The sequence below is a fragment of the Leguminivora glycinivorella genome, chromosome 10 (genome assembly GCF_023078275.1).
Source record: "Leguminivora glycinivorella isolate SPB_JAAS2020 chromosome 10, LegGlyc_1.1, whole genome shotgun sequence".
Taxonomy (NCBI): Eukaryota; Metazoa; Arthropoda; class Insecta; order Lepidoptera; family Tortricidae; genus Leguminivora; species Leguminivora glycinivorella.
In genome coordinates this window covers 13,663,367-13,680,337 of record NC_062980.1, presented here as the reverse complement: position 1 = coordinate 13,680,337, position 16,971 = coordinate 13,663,367, and the positions used below count along the sequence as shown (strand labels likewise).

The 16,971-nt window shown below is 36.3% G+C and overlaps 1 protein-coding gene across 3 annotated transcripts in view; it reads right to left on the bottom strand.

The window, feature by feature from the left end:
- Positions 1-1,981: 1,981 nt before the first annotated feature.
- The window catches only part of LOC125230247 (rho GTPase-activating protein gacZ-like), an 89,808-nt gene continuing 74,818 nt past the window's right edge, over positions 1,982-16,971 (bottom strand). Inside the window, exons 2-5 of one of the 3 annotated variants that reach the window (XM_048135350.1) lie at positions 7,967-8,006; positions 4,811-6,911; positions 4,113-4,280; positions 1,982-2,753 (exon numbers count right to left, since the gene is read on the bottom strand). In XM_048135350.1, coding sequence (XP_047991307.1) covers positions 2,694-2,753; positions 4,113-4,280; positions 4,811-6,034 — 1,452 coding nt within the window. In that variant the 5' untranslated portion in view covers positions 6,035-6,911; positions 7,967-8,006 and the 3' untranslated portion in view covers positions 1,982-2,693. Of the gene's footprint in view, positions 2,754-4,112; positions 4,281-4,683; positions 6,912-7,966; positions 8,016-16,971 lie in introns of those variants that run through there. The other 2 variants (XM_048135351.1, XM_048135352.1) reach the window with 2 other exon arrangements.

The following is a 16,971-nucleotide window of genomic DNA, read 5'->3' as shown; positions in this document are numbered from 1 at the left end:
TTAAAAAGGACATGAATGATAATTGGTAAGAAACAAAGAATATAATACTTCACTAGTAAGAAACCAGAACCTGGTAATCTAATCGTGCTAACAGATGAGTGTACCGGATTTGTAAGTGGGAGCGAGAAAATAATAACTATTTCTCGCTCCCATTTACAAGCTAGCATGCATCCATATGGATGACCTTGGTGCGGTACGGTGCTCGTACGGTCATGTGTTAGCAGCTTTACAGCGTGCGTAGCCGAATGGCATTACTCCGACGCCAAACGAAAACGAAACGCCGTGCCAGTTAGTCTGGCTCTGTCGCGCCAATACGCACGAGCGATATAGATGTCGATATGGTTATTATCCTGACGTCGATAAAAATTACACAATACACATCATCACTAGGCCAAGAACATAACCTAAAAACAGTTTGCAGATGGAGAATTAATATGGTATTAGTTTAATATAAACTATTATCAAAATTGAACGAAACTCCCCAATCTCAATATGACAATGGGAAGGTGGGGAAAATCAGGAGCCGACATAGTGTGGTCACCCTACTTGATACATTTGTATGAGAAAAGTTATGTCTGAATATCTTTAAAACCAGACAACGAATATAAATATTAGATGGTGGATATTTAGTAAAAATTTTTACTAAATGTTGAGGTACTTTCGAGTGTCTTAGGTGCTACAAATCGTAAGATATTTACATTTTTAACTTTCTCAAAACGTGTGGACTGAGTGAGAACTTACAAAAATTTATTATAAAAAAACCTGACACGTTAGTGGTTCGTTTTGTATTTTACAAATTCCCATTTCACTTTTACTAAACTATACACATATAATAGCGGTCTAAATCTTATGTTTTTCATCAAAATTCGGCTTTTCAAAAGTGTGAGGATCGAGTGAGCATAAGAAACTATTTGTAAAAAATTAAATACGTCACTAGGTGATCTAATATTTATAGAGGTAGGTTGGCCTATTTTTTACTAAATGTTAGTATATAAATATTATATGTTAAATGAATATATTCACTGTTTTCGTTGGTAGTTTGTGAGAACTGAGTGAGCACATGTTAATGGCTGTATCTTTTGATTTATCTTTTTACAAATTCAGAGATTCGTTTTACAATTGTTTTAGAACTTTTACTAAATGATCAGCATATTTTTATTTATTTTCGGAAGGTGCTCACTCAATCCACACACACATTTAGATTTAGTTTTTTTTGTCTGAAAGCTGAATTAGTCGGAAGTGTTCTTTAGCCATGTTTCATGAAAATCGGTCTATTATGTCGCGGTCGGAGGTTTTTCAAAATTTTAATTTTGTGGTTAAGTTATTGAGGCATTTGTACAAACTATTGATCTAAGATACGACGCCTTCGTTAAATATATTGTATGTACCTAACTGTTGAACTTTTCCTTATTTAATGGGATTAAAATGGTCTAAAAATAACACATAAAACAACATATCCAATATAAACGATTCAACGTTTATTCAAAATATAAAAACATCTCTTAAGCGTATATTAGCAATTGGCAATGAGTTAAAGGTAACAAGGATTTTCGCATATTGTTCTTCGGACAGTCACTTTTACCAGGCACACTCAGCTTAAGGTCTTTCTTTAATGTCGTTATTATCAAATTGTACTTTCTGTCTTTATTTTAGGATCAATAATAAATACAATTTAGGAATGTAGGCATTGGTGTCATCTAACATATTATGTAATGACCACAAGTTTCTATCGTTAACCTGATCATTTCTTAAATACTAAAATTAGCTTTACATATGATCTTGCACCACTAAATTTTATGTACTTGTATTTTATGTACATGTTTCGGGCCAATTTTGGCGGCAGCTCTTCAGGCATAGGTATAAGAGTTTTCGCGGCGGCTAAACTCGAAAACTCGCAGTAACCTTCAACAGTAGATTCATTAACAAAATCAATAGCGATTAAGTGATAAACTTACTTCTTATTTAGATAGGTAACTATTCATTACAATGTATTAAATATATATTTACATGAAAACCTAAAAAACCTTGTAGGTACTGTATACGTGGGAATAGCCTGGGCAGTGCTGCACTATAAACGAAGTATCTCCTCTTTTGCTTCAAATTAATACTCTTAATCTTAAACATAATACTATGACTAGTTAAAAAAGGAAATAATGTAACACCCACACATTCGTACTAAATTCTTATTAATATATCTTTTTTCAAATTTCAGCTTTGTAGCCGTTTTTAAACATATATCAACAGTTTAATGTCGCCTTTTTCATGCTAGTTTTTAATAAAAATATGAAGTTTTTCAGTAGGATAATATAATATTTACAAAAGAGCGCCATTCGAAATTTATTTTAAACTTAAATTTCTATCGATTTGACTTTCCTCTCGGTAAATTACGCTAGCACCAATAAAATTACATCATTTATTATATGAATCACGAGCGTGATGCACAGACAGGGATAAAAATTTATATTTAGGCCCGGCGCATAGCCCAGGCATTCCGAAGCAGACCTCGGAAGGCCTAAGGACACCTCAGCAATATTTTGAAGGATCCGTGCCATGAAGATAGTTCCGGGCCTTATTTATAATTTATAAACTTCGAACGTCGCTCGTTCTTAGTTAGTTTAAAATTACATTAAATCTTACATATCTTATCAGTAATATAACAGTCTTTTATTTTTATTTGACACATCTATAATCTACTAAGTACTTGTTGTATTTTGCTGCGAACAATGAGACGCGTGCTCGGGCCAGTTGGTAGTCTAAAAAAAAAAAAAAACATTAATCAAAAAACAATACGAAGTCGAACAAGTAATATGTGATTATTTCAATAGATATTTCTTTGAGATATAGTAAATCGTTGTGTAAATATTTAAATAACTGGTTATCAAACTTGGTTTCTCAAGAGGATTTAGAACTGCAACCCGATTGTATAATATTAGCATTCTGACTTTCACTATACACAGGGCTAACCTAGCGCGAGAGCTGCCGATAAGCTGCTCAAGTGCTCGCTCAATCTAAATGGGTCAAAAAGATTTAGTAAAAACCGCCTTCAAAAATAAGCGCGTTACAAAACACGGAGAAACTAAAAAGCCAAAAATAATAAACCTTTCAATTCAGATTTCTTATCGTATTGCAATAAGCTAAACATCCAAATTATAAACAAATCAATTATTTTTGTAGTCGGTACCAGACCTGTTCGTCGCCTTGCTATTGCCTGTTTGCCCCACCCAACCATACACAGGCTGGTACCGACTCCAAAAATAATTGATTTGTTTATAATTTGGATGTTTAGCTTATTGCAATACGATAAGAAATCTGAATTGAAAGGTTTATTATTTTTGGCTTTTTACTTTCTCCGTGTTTTGTAACGCGCTTATTTTTGAAGGCGGTTTTATTTTTTGTTAAAAAGTTTATTTATTTGTTGATTTTTAGTGGTTCCTAGTGATATTTATTATATGTATCAGTCCGAATACATGTACAGTAGTGAAAGAATTATCCTTTAACTCCTAACCATTGAGGAGTTGACCTTCCATCATCAGCTCAGCCACATAAAATTATTACCGTCAGACGTAAATACTGGTGTACCTTTGAAAAATAGACTAAAAACATTACATGTGCCTATAACATTTGAAGAGTTCCCTCGATTTCTCCAGGATCCCATCATCAGACCCTGACTTGGTGCCAATGGGACCATCTCGGGGTTATACCGGTTCGATCAAAAAAAAAAATTTTGAAAATCGGTCCACGATTCTCGGAGATATCGAATAACATACATACATACATACCTACATACAAAAAAAAAAAAAAAAAAACATTCAGTCGAATTGAGAACCTCCTCCTTTTTTGAAGTCGGTTAAAAAACGTCACTTCTGTGGACAATATTATAAAAGTTAACGACTCTGGTATATTCCTAAACCCGTTTTTCGTATTCGAGTGTCAAGAACTAAAAAAATGTTTCCCGTCATTAGAATGTTGTCTAAAAATTAGCACTAGATTTTCTTAACTTTTGTAATGTCCACAGGAGAGATATAACCAATTACCCATACATTAAAATCTGTTTGACCCAAATACACATCGATTAAAAAAAAAACATCAAAAAAATAAGTAAGATAACGTACCTGACATTGGAAATTACAGTAGTAAACCTTCATGCAACCCATACACATTTGCTTGGTTCTTTTCTTGCACACCACGCATGTGCCCATATCTACGAATGCGGCTTTTTCACTGAGGGACGTGACGTGTACTATCATAGGCATGGCGTTCTCGGGCCCGGATGTCTGCATCTGTACATAGATATACAAGATCAATCAGCAAAGGCAGAAATAAGAAGTAGAAACACATAATAAAAATAAATTATACCCCTTCTTTAGCAGGCATTGTAAATGTTTTAGAGGGTGATTAAAAAAGACGGATTCTTCTGGCGTTACAGAGTTTTACAGGATCTCGAATTATTTTACAAAGATGCTATAGTTAATAACGATTACGAGAGTTCCTGACCAACTGGATTTAAGTATGGCGTTCATGAGAACGTTTGAAGTAATCCGTATTTCTAATTGGATCATTCTTCAAACTAATTATCGCTCTGAAAGTCAATTAATATTTCTTTGTCAGTTAATATTCAAATCGCTCTAATTATATTACGTAATAAATTAACCAACAGTGATGCTATTTGATTGATAAGCTTACCTTCTTTGTCAAAACATGTACATTAAACAAGGATAAGGGAATATTCATAAATCATGATCCGATTTTGAAGAACGATCCAATGATCTGCATTGCCTATTATGCCGTACAAGTTGTTTATATGAATTACCGTTGGATCTTGTCTGGTTGGGTCTGTGGGCACGCTGAAGTTTAATGGGCTTATAAATCCGCTATCGGTGGAAGCGGAACGGGGGGACCCTTTCTGGGTCTGTGAAGGAACCTGTCCTTGGAAAATTTGCCCCTGCTGGTTCCACACTGTTCCAGACGTTTGTAATGGTTGTGCTTGTTGTCTTGACTGCCATTGCCCAGTATTTGTCTGATACGGAAGTTGTTGGGTAGCATCTGTAGAAAGGAGATCTTCCATGGTCGGCCAACTATCTGCCGGATATTGTTGTTGTTGCTGCTGCTGCTGCTGATATTGGTTCTGCTGCAGTACTTGGGCTTGTGATTGGTTATATAGTGGCGTTATTAAAGAAGATTGCCCTAATGACCACGTTTGACTATACTCCGATCCTGACTGAGATTGTAAATATTGAGATTGTTGATACTGCTCTGGATTACATTGCAATTGCGGTTGTTGAGTGGACTGTACACGCAAGCGCTGAGAGTGATCATAAAGTAGCGTTGCTTGCTGATGCACCTGTTTTGTATGAGTTTGAGGATGGGAGTCATATGAAGGTGGTTGACGATCTACCAAATATCCAAGTAATGGTGGCTGTGCTAATTGCCTTTCTAAAATGGGCGTCGCTGTCTTTTTATTGGTTAAAACGCTAAAATTTGGTAAGTTATTTGCAGTGTAACGCTGGGTGTTAGATGACAAGGAAGGATGTTGTTCTACAGTTGGTCCATTACAATTGACCGGTGGCGTTTGTTGTGTAATTGGTGGACGAAGATTCGTTTGGGAAGAAGGGACGGTTAAGGCTTGGCTACTATTGGCTACAAAACTAGTAAGGCTTGCGACGGCCGCCTGTAACTGGGTGGAGGTATTACTTCGAGTATTTTGTGCGCCATTGAGATTTGTCTCATTTACCCGCTGATTTGTTTCTTTACAGCCCTTTTGAGAAGTATTGTGCATATAATTTTGCAATACTGGATCGATGTCAATACTTAATGTTCTTTCAGGCGGACCTGACGAAAATATACACATTTTATCCGCTCCGGTATTTTTATGTTGTTTCAAAGACTGTAAGTTGTCATGAGCTGTTTTGTTAACTTGTGATCCAGCTGTGGCCACGTTATTTGTTGCTGTTGATGGTGCTGATTTTTCATTTGTATTACCAGTTACATTCGTTGTTCGACGTGGTCGCAGGCTCAATTTTGCCCACATAAGCATTTCGTGCAAGAGATTTGCATAATCTTGGTACGTTGGCACAAAATATGGACCACATTTTTGCCGCCCACGTTGAACCGTGTTATTTAAGAAAGTGTGAATAAAATCTTTGTTATTTTCTTCTGGTAAAAATAGTTTTACCAAAATTCGGTAAGATGAATTAAAATGTAGCTGTTTCTTTTTTTGAACTCTTCTTTAGAAATGTGTTGTTGTTTATAGGCGAGAAAAACCTGCATAATACATCGCATGTTTTCAGAGAACGATGCTAACCGCTCCGTTATGTATGATTTTATGGCTCCCTTTTCACTTGGACTGAATTCGTTTAAGTATGAAGATAGATCAAATTGCTTATCGGTAGCCTCTTTATTTATTTGACTGGAATCCACTTGGGTGGTCGGAACAGTGGTTGGTTCTGGTTGGATGGGATCAGCTTGAATATTACTACTGATGGCGTGACTTGTAATTACTGACTTCTCCCGGTTACACTTATTTTCATTTTGGTCCAAAGTTTTGAATTGTTTTAGTTTGCACATGTGTAAATTGTCTGTCTTTCGTTTTCTAGATGTATTACTATTTAATAATGTATCGTTTAGGTTACTAAGTTGAGGAGTTGGCGCGTCTTCAATATTTTGTGCGTCAAAATTGTTGATCTGTTTTTCACCGAGGAAGCTAGAATCAAGCGTTTCTGCTTGGATTTCAGTTTTCGTTTCCGAAATGGAGAAAAAAGTTGATACAACGGTTTTTTGATTTTCTTTTTCTTGGCATTCCTCTGACACGATTTCTTTTTTTATAAGTGTGTCATCAAAATCATCATCAAAGCTTATCGTGACACTGATTGGAGCCTGAATGTCAAACTTGGCTAGTTCGCCAACAATAGAACCTGCAAGAAAACACTCTATAAGATCATCCCGTGGTAAAACTTATACATAAAGCAAACTCAATCAAGAAGATATCCATTGTTAGACTTAAGAGAAAGCATTTATAAACAATTTAATAATCCTTAATTGTGAATAATGAGTAGGTATATTTCCTATCATATATTGAACTTTATTAATCTTTGACAGGTTTCAAAATTGATACTAATATACGGTTTATTAAGAGACATAGAAACTAAAAAAAAACCCTTTCGTCAAGTTTGCTTTTAACTGATTTGTTGATTATCAAAACAAAAAAGCCAGAGTTAAAAAAAAAACAAACAGTTATGAGTGAATGTTATGAATTCCTGAACTTGAAGATTTATAGTGTGACTATTTATTTCATACTAACGCAGTGCCCATTTTCCTCTCTGGAAATAAAAAAAGAAGTTGTCGTGACTTTAAGAGAGTTATGATACTTATGACCAAGATGAGCTAACCTTTTTTCAAGATCAGTTATACAGTGTGGAAATATTTTTTTTATCCATACTAAAGAATTTGGGCTGCAAAGTAATCCAAACACACTCGTGTTAAACGCTCTTTGACACTTTTAAAAGCTCATGTTGCGTATGTAATGTCATACATGTTTAAAAAAATAAGAAAATTTTCAAACTTTAATTATGGGGTGAAAACTAAGTGTAACTAAAAAAAACACCTTTTAATTAATGACAAACACTAATAAAATTAATTATATGTCTGGTTTAATGTATTGTCCGTATAAGGCTTACACACTTTATAATGTTTACATCCAGGGAGGAAAAAGAAGGCTATGTTTATCCATACTAACATTATAAATGGGAAAGTGTGTGTGTGTCTGTTTGTTTGTCCGTCTTTCACGGCAAAACGGAGCGACGAATTGACGTGATTTTTTTAAGTGGAAATAGTTGAAGGGATGGAAAGTGACATAGGCTACTTTTTGTCTCTTTCTAACGCGAGCGAAGCCGCGGGCAAAAGCTAGTATTATTATAAAGAAGCGATAGCCCAAATTCTATTAAATTTTAATGATTGTGTAAAGACTTACTATTTTCCATTGTAGGGGAGTCATTGCACGTTGACATCATCTGTAACAATAAAATAATCTTTAACAAAAAGAACAAAATCACTAATCCTTATGATCACAAACGTGTAACAATTTTGCTTCATGTATTTATCATATACATATTTGGCACGTACATTTACACAAAATGGGTACGTATTCAGTTTCTGCATACGAAGCGAATGACAGTATAAGTACCTAACCACTTGACAGTCCAGCCCGCGCGACCATTTTCCGGTCAACAGCCCGGATTTTTAAGTGACGTTTCTACAAAAAGTCTGTATCTTCTAAACTACACAAGGTATAGTTAAAAAAAATACTTCGGCATAAATGAACGTACAGTAATTGAAATAAAATTATAGTGATAGTAAAATATGTATAATATACTATAATCAAGGTTAAACTTATGGAATCGGTAAAAAAATTAAGAAATTTTTTATTTGACTATTACTAAAATTACAGGAAATTTTAAGCGATGACACCCTTTTTAGGGTCCCGTAGTCAACTAGGAACCCTTATAGTTTCGCCATGTCTGTCTGTCCGTCCGTCCGTCCGTCCGTCCGCGGATAATCTCAGTAACCGTTAGCACTAGAAAGCTGAAATTTGGTACCAATATGTATATCAATCACGCCAACAAAGTGCAGAAATAAAAAATGGAAAAAAATGTTTTATTAGGGTACCCCCCCCCCCTACATGTCAAGTGGGGGTTGATATTTTTTTTTCATTTCAATCCCGACGTGTGATATATTGTTGGATAGGTATTTAAAAATGAATAAGGGTTTACTAAGATCGTTTTTTGATATTATTAATATTTTCAGAAATAATCGCTCCTAAAGGAAAAAACCATACCATACGTTTAAAAAATATGAAAAAAAATCACAAAAGTAGAACTTTATAAAGACTTTCTAGGAAAATTGTTTTGAACTTGATAGGTTCAGTAGTTTTTGAGAAAAATACGGAAAACTACGGAATCCTACACTGAGCGTGGCCCGACAGGCCGACACGCTCTTGGCCGGTTTTTTTATTACGTATTAGAGAAATATACTATTTTACCTTTATAATGATAACACAACCAACACATACAGTTCTCATGAAGATATCCAAAAAAAAATTTAACAAATTCAAAATCAAACACAAACACGCGGAGTTTGACAAGGCACTGCCGAATATATTTTTTCATTGACTAAGTAACGAGCGTACATTGCCATCTATACTTTTTGTAGCAAACTATGTAGTTAGGCTACGTTTGCCAACTGAAAACGGTTCAACGTGTGTTCACGAGATTTTAAGGCCATACGCTCTCCAGAAGACCCGAAACAGGCAGAACTCTCTGGACTTTAGAGAGAAATGACCGATTTATCGTCGTTACCTCTCTAAGAAATCGTCGACTGAACGCTGTTCGGGTCCAGCAAAAGCTTGAGAGACCCGCAATGTTTGTGTCAGCCGATGGACTGTTAGAAAACGACTGAAAGAAAAGAAATGGACAGCCCACAGACCTGCAAATGGCCCAAGGTCCTAAAACTCGTCACAGATGACCGAATTGCAGGACGTGTCTTTGCTCAGGAACATGAAGACCCTTGAGCAATGGAGGCCCATACTTTGATTTGATCCGACGAGCGACGATAACTTTATTCGGTAATAAAGGACGGGCACAAGTCTAACGAAGGCCTGGACACTGGCGGTTTGTACCATGCTGCATCGAGGAACATGTTGCCTATGGTGGTGGGTCGATAATGGTCTGGGCTGGCATTTCTATGGAAGCGAAGACGGACATCGTGTTCATCACAGGGCCAGGTGCAGCTGCAGGTACCAGGCAGAATGCGGGAGGTTTGACTGCCGGCCGATACATAGAGGAGATCCTGTCATGTGTTCCCATTTTGCGGGTTATATCTGCGATGACTTCTTGTTTATGCAAGCTGCCGCATAGAGCCCGGTACACTAAGGAGTAGGTAGGTACCTAAGAAATATCGGGATCGACGTCATGGACTGGCCAGCCTGAAGTGCGTTGATCGAGTGGAAAGTGGTGTAAAATATTGCAAAAAATTGCGAAGTTCGAAACAAATAATAAAATTTGAAATTAAGGGCCAGTTGCATCAACCACATTTGACAGACACATCATCGTCACGCAGCAGACGGCTATGGAACTTCCCATATAATAAAGTTTAACGAACGCTTTAACGGTGACAGATAGTTTGATGGTTTGATGCAACCGGCCTTTAATCTCGTAAACTATTGGGTAAAGCTAAAGAGACAATTTTCGTATCATAGTATAGCAAATTTAGTCTACTTTAAAAACCTCCTTAAGTAAGACTTTTTTTTATTTAAAACTAGTCTTTTAGGGTTATAATCGCCTAAATTTGAAAAAGAAACGATTTATTCGCGTGTAGTGTAGTGTGACAACCCTGATGATATATAACTCATCTCATACAGAGTGACAACCCTATCCTCATGCAGCTGTGGTTTTCTAGTACTCATAAAGTTTATGGTATAATTAAAGTAATGATTATGATGGGTCATAAAATATACAATAAAATGTAATGTTAAAACAGATGGGAATGACTATTGACCGTGACCAGGATAGTATATAATTTTTATTGAATAAAGGGAGAGTATTGACTCGACTTTTGAGTTATCATACAAGTAGAGATGGGCGCTGACGGGTAAATACCGGGAAAATACCCATATCTACCCAATCTACCCGGTATTTACCCGTATCTACCCAAATGAGCGGGTATAAAAAATAATCTATGAAATTAAAGATTATTCTTAATTTACATGACTGAAATATATTTTTCTACTAAAATAAATATATATATTTGACTAACTAATATTAAAATGTTAACAGAGATTCCAAATATTCCATATATCATGTGTAATTTACCACATTCAATTAAAAAGTTGTATTCCCCAGATGTTTTAGGCCCACTAAGTATTCAAATAACTTACTTAACTTAAACACGGTGGACAGACAAATTCAAATTCATTAGCCAATGAGGTCACAGCTTTGCAAAACGCCAGGTAGGTGCATCCGTATTGAAAGGGTGCAATAAGTCACTTGACCGGTCAGTTACTTTTTTTATTTTTATTTATGGGATACTTATACTTTAGTTTGTACTTAGGTAAACAAGCGCCACGTCCATGTGTGATTTTAATTAACACTTGCTTTGAATTCGGACTGTAATAATGCCTTCTATGTGACTTCGGCTAGATACTGGACTTCGGCTAGATAGTAGGCTTTACCAAACAAACAGCAAGTAACATTTTAGTGCTATAATTTTGGTTTTCGACGCTAAAAGCTACTATAGATGTCGTATAAAGGTTTTCGGCGTGACCGCCTGTCGTATAAAAGCCTCCAGTAACACCTTTTAGCTCTATAAGCTTGTACCGCTAAAAGGTGTTATTAGGAAGTGATGTAAACGTTTATATCACCATTTTATAGAGCCGCTATAGGCCTGGTCTATAACAGGATCAAATATGACTACTATAGGTCTATATTATTGTATAATAGTGTTAGGAATCACTGCTATGCAATCAATTTGCGCTATTAAGGTTCCCGACAAGCCGCTATAGTTGTTGCGTTATACAGCTAAAAGGTGTTATTAGGAAGTGATGTAAACGTTTATATCACCATTTTATAGAGCCGCTATAGGCCTGGTCTATAACAGGATCAAATATGACTATTATAGAACAATATTACTGTATAATGGTGTTAGAAATCACTGTTATGCAATCAATTTGCGCTATTAAGGTTCCCGACAAGCCGCTATAGTTGTTGTGTTACACAGCTAAAAGGTGTTATTAGGAAGTGATGTAAACGTTTATATCACCATTTTATAGAGCCGCTATAGGCCTGGTCTATAACAGGATCAAATAAGAACAATATTATTGTATAATAGTGTTAGGAATCACTGTTATGCTATCAATTTGCGCTATTAAGGTTACCAACAAGCCGCTTATAGTATTTTTAGTAGTTGTGTTTTAACAGATTTAAAACCTAACTATACCACTATTTTGGGATATAGTGGCTTTGGAAAACACTGCTATAGTATTTAACACTGTATAGTAGTGATATGAATACCATTATAGAGCTATTTTGCTGTATAATGAAGTTTTCAGGATACGTTTATATAGCTTTGAAAAGGTTATAGTCGTTTTCTAATGCCTTTTATATCTCATCGCCGTATACGCCACAATGACTCTTTAAATATCACAGACCTTGAATAATGGTTTCGGTATCTCTTTTAAAACACAATAGCGTTATAGCTGAGTTTACTATATGTTTTATAAACCAAATCAGATATATAAGAGTAGAAAACGATTACTTTTAAATGACAATTTTGACCTTAAAAGGCTGCTTTATGGTATTTATACATCGTAATTATGAAATCAGACCAAAAATGCGGTATCTGGTTCCGTACAGTGTTTTTCTAGAAATTAACTTTAAAAATACACATAGCGACCAATTGTAGTTTAGATTTGTCATACTAAAAAGAAAACAACATTTATTAATACTGTTTAAAAGATCTTTCTATAGTAAAACATTGAAAACAAGTATTGTTTTCTATATAAAGAACTTATAAGTTAAACTGGATCATAGTTAAATTCTCATGCAACCCTAATTGAATCCACGGTGGCGGGCTTATGGCAGTGAATGCGTATGATAAGTGATATAGTCGAACTATAAAAGCGTATGTTTTACTTCTTGGATCCATAGTAGAAACTATGATGCTAATAATTTTATTGTATTAAATTATATTTATTTATTTTATTCAAAACATGTATAAATCGAGGGCGCATTTAAAATACTCCATTAAACTAATATTCTTTTAGCGGTAAAATTTCCATCGCATACCTTTTTGCAGTAATGATGGAAGTATATAATCCAAATTATGTTAATTGACACTAAACTTCACAAGTTCACAACTTCACACGCCACTTTTCGTTAAGTTCCTCGTTTAGAACAGTTTTTAGGGTTCCGTAGTCAACTAGGAACCCTTATAGTTTCGCCATGTCTGTCTGTCCGTCCGTCCGTCCGTCCGTCCATCCGTCCGCGGATAATCTCAGTAACCGTTAGCACTAGAAAGCTGAAATTTGGTACCAATATGTATATCAATCACGCCAACAAAGTGCAAAAATAAAAAATGGAAAAAAATGTTTTATTAGGGTACCCCCCCTACATGTAAAGTGGGGGCTGATATTTTTTTTCATTCCAACCCCAACGTGTGATATATTGTTGGATAGGTATTAAAAAATTAATAAGGGTTTGCTAAGATCGTTTTTTGATAATATTAATATTTTCGGAAATAATCGCTCCTAAAGGAAAAAAAAGTGCGTCCCCCCCCCTCTAACTTTTGAACCATATGTTTAAAAAATATAAAAAAAAATCACAAAAGTAGAACTTTATAAATACTTTCTAGGAAAATTGTTTTGAACTCGATAGGTTCAGTGGTTTTTGAGAAAAATACGGAAAACTACGGAACCCTACACTGAGCGTGGCCCGACACGCTCTTGGCCGGTTTTTGTTAAATATTACACACATTAAATTATTTTAGAAATTTCGCATTAAAAGGGACGGCAACTGCTATTATAGAACAAAATAACCTGTATAACGGAATCTCAAATGCTACTATAGCATAAATTGATACTATAATAGCGTTACTGTGTCCTCTATGTCAACAAATTAGCACAATAGTCATCATTACATCACCATTATAGACCTTAAACGTCACGGATGTTACTGCTATAGGCCTATTATATCACTAAATGGCTGCATAATTGCGCCAAATCGGCTCTACAGTACAAATATAGACTATTTATAGGACCATTTAGTGTGATTTAATTTGATGTCCTCGACCACTATAGGACCAGAAATTGTTACTTGAGAGGAACTATAATAAGCACACAAAATTTCATCCCCATCGGTTCAGCCGTTTAGGAGGAGGAGGTAACAAACACACAAGCATGTCAATGATATTTAACAAATTCCTTATTCAATGCAAATACTTCGATATATGTTTATAGAACTATATTAATAAAATATAAATATAATATACAATACCAAGAAAACATTTTTTCACGATTAAATTCAATTTATGACCCATTTTATAACAATATTTATTTATACCCACCCATTAGGGTAGAAAAGGTAAATATCGGGTAGATTGGGTAAATACCCGGTAAATACCCGATATCTACCCCGGGTATTTTCCCGCCGCCCATCTCTAGTTACAAGTTTGTGCACAATCCAATTTACATTTCATGCACAAAATATGTAACTGACCACATGTCACTAACACTATTCCACTTATTTAACTTTGTATACACTGTCATCGGGTAATAAAAACAAGATTTCAACAATAACAACACAAACAAGGACGCAACAACACTAAACGCCTTTTCATACACCCACATGCCGCCATTGCCGGGCGATGACTGGATGAACATAGTGAACGACTGAACGTGAACGAATGGAATGACCGAATGAGCAATTGAATGAATGTCTTGAACGGGCTCGACGTGGGCTCGACACAGAGTTGACGGGCTGTGCATATAGCTTTAAGCTAGGAACATACTACGCGGACGTCCGTCGTAAAACGACCGCGACCGCGACCTATCAGTGTGCACGGAACAAAACATCCAGAGAGCCAGATTTCGATCGGACGTCCGTGCGCTCAAGGCCACGTCCGCGTCCGTCGACCGATAGTTTGCGCGGTCGATTTACGACGGACGTCCGCTTAGTATGTTCCTAGCTTCAAGCTAGGAACACACTACGCGGACGTCCGGCGGAAATCGACCGCGGACGGGAATCTGGACAATGGAAATACACATAACCGTGCAAACTATCGGTCGACGGACGTGGCCGTGGCCTTGAGCGCATGGACGTCCGATCGAAATCTGGCTCGCTGGATGTTTTGTTCCGTGCACACTGATCGGTCGCGGTCGACTTACGACGGACGTCCGCGTAGTATGTTCCTAGCTTTACTAGCTTTATGAAGGCAATTTGGCAGGCGAGCCCTACTTCTTTGCCATTTTTAAGGGCCCGCGCACACGGATGCAACAGTAGCACGGCGACATTTTTTGTCTCTGTCGTCACTCCTAAGACGCACGACAGAGACAAAAAATGTCGCCCTCAAGGAAGGTGGTTTCTCAATTCGTCTGTTTTTTTAAAGGTTTGTTCCACGATATCTCCGTCGTTACTGGACCGATTATCAACATTTTTTTTTGATTGAATGTATATGCATACAGATTGGTCCCATTTTCCTCAGAACCCAGTTCTGATGATGGGATCCTGGAGAAATCGAGGGAACTCCTAAAATCTGAAAGGCACACGATTTTTGTGTTTTTTAAGGAACAGCATGCATTTACGTACGGAACAGTGACATTTGGTGCAGTGGAACTGCTGATGATGGTCAGAACGGAACTTCTTAAATGTGAACGGCACGCTTATAGTGACTTTGGTATTTTTATAGGAACAGCATGCACTTACGTCCAGAACAGTGACATTTGGTGCAGTGGAACTGCTGATGATGGTCAGAACCGAACTCCTCAAATCTGAACGGCACACTTATAGTGACTTTGCTATTTTTATAAGAACAGCAAGCACTTACGTCCATAACAGTGACATTTGGTGCAGTGGAACTGTTGATGATGGTCAGAACCTAACTCCTCAAATCTGAACGGCACACTTATAGTGACTTTGGTATTTTTATAAGAACAGCATGCACTTACATCCAGAACAGTGACATTTGGTGTAGTGGAACTGCTGATGAAGAACGGAACTCCTTAAATCTGAACGGCACACTTATAGTGACTTTGGTATTTATATAAGAATAGCATGCATATTTTACTTCCTAATTTTAGTATATAGTAGGTACTGACGAATTTGGTAGATTATTTCTAACAAATTACACAAAGGGCTCAAAATTAAGCCCCTGACATGTAAATATTTACTGTACTTAACTTTGTTTACAAAAAACAGATCAATTAAGAATCTTCAAAAATGATTAACTATTTGTTTGTATTTTGGTATTCCTCTGGATAACCTTTTAAGGGTCAGCCACGTGTTGATAAGACTATTGGAATGCTCAAAAGTTGTATGACGAGTATAACGATCGAATATGGAATTTATATTCCATAAATAAACGCCATTTATTGTTTAAATATCATTCAAACTTAAAATTAGTCAGTCATTTTATTGAATATAACCACAATGAGACCACAAAATTAAAATTAAAAAACGCCCGACCGAATGGACCGATTTTTATAAAACATGGCTAAGAACACTCCCGACTGACTCAGCTTTCAAACAAAAAAACTAAATCGAAATCGGTTCATCCGTTCGGGAGCTACGATGCCACAGACAGACACACACACACAGACAGACAGACAAACAGCCAGATAGACAGACAGATAAACAGACAGACAGACACACACACAGACAGACACGAATAGTGTTTTGGATATCCGGAATCCGACCACCGAATATCGGGGCAAAAGTTTTCGATGGACGGTGCAGGTTGCAAGTGCAACTCTTTTTAACCGACTTCAAAAAAAGGAGGAGGTTCTCAATTCGACTGAATTTTTTTTTAATTTTTTTTTGTATGTATGTTAATCAATATCTCCGAGAATCATGGTCCAATTTTCAAAATGTTTTTTTCAATCGATTAGGTATAACCCCGAGATGGTCCCATTGGCACCAAGTCAGGGTCTGATGATGGGATCTTGGAGAAATCGAGGGAACTCTTCAAATGTTATAGGCATATGTAATGTTTTTAGTGTATTTTTCAAAGGTACACCAGTATTTACGCCTGATGGTAATAATTTTATGTGGCTGAGCTGATGATGGAAGGTCAACTCCTCAATGGTTAGGAGTTAAAGGATAATTCTTTCACTACTGTACATATATTGCCCATATAACCATAATCGGCCGCCGTTCCTACACAAATCCTCCTATTTTGTGTACACACAGTTCTTCGGGTCTCAATGCTTAG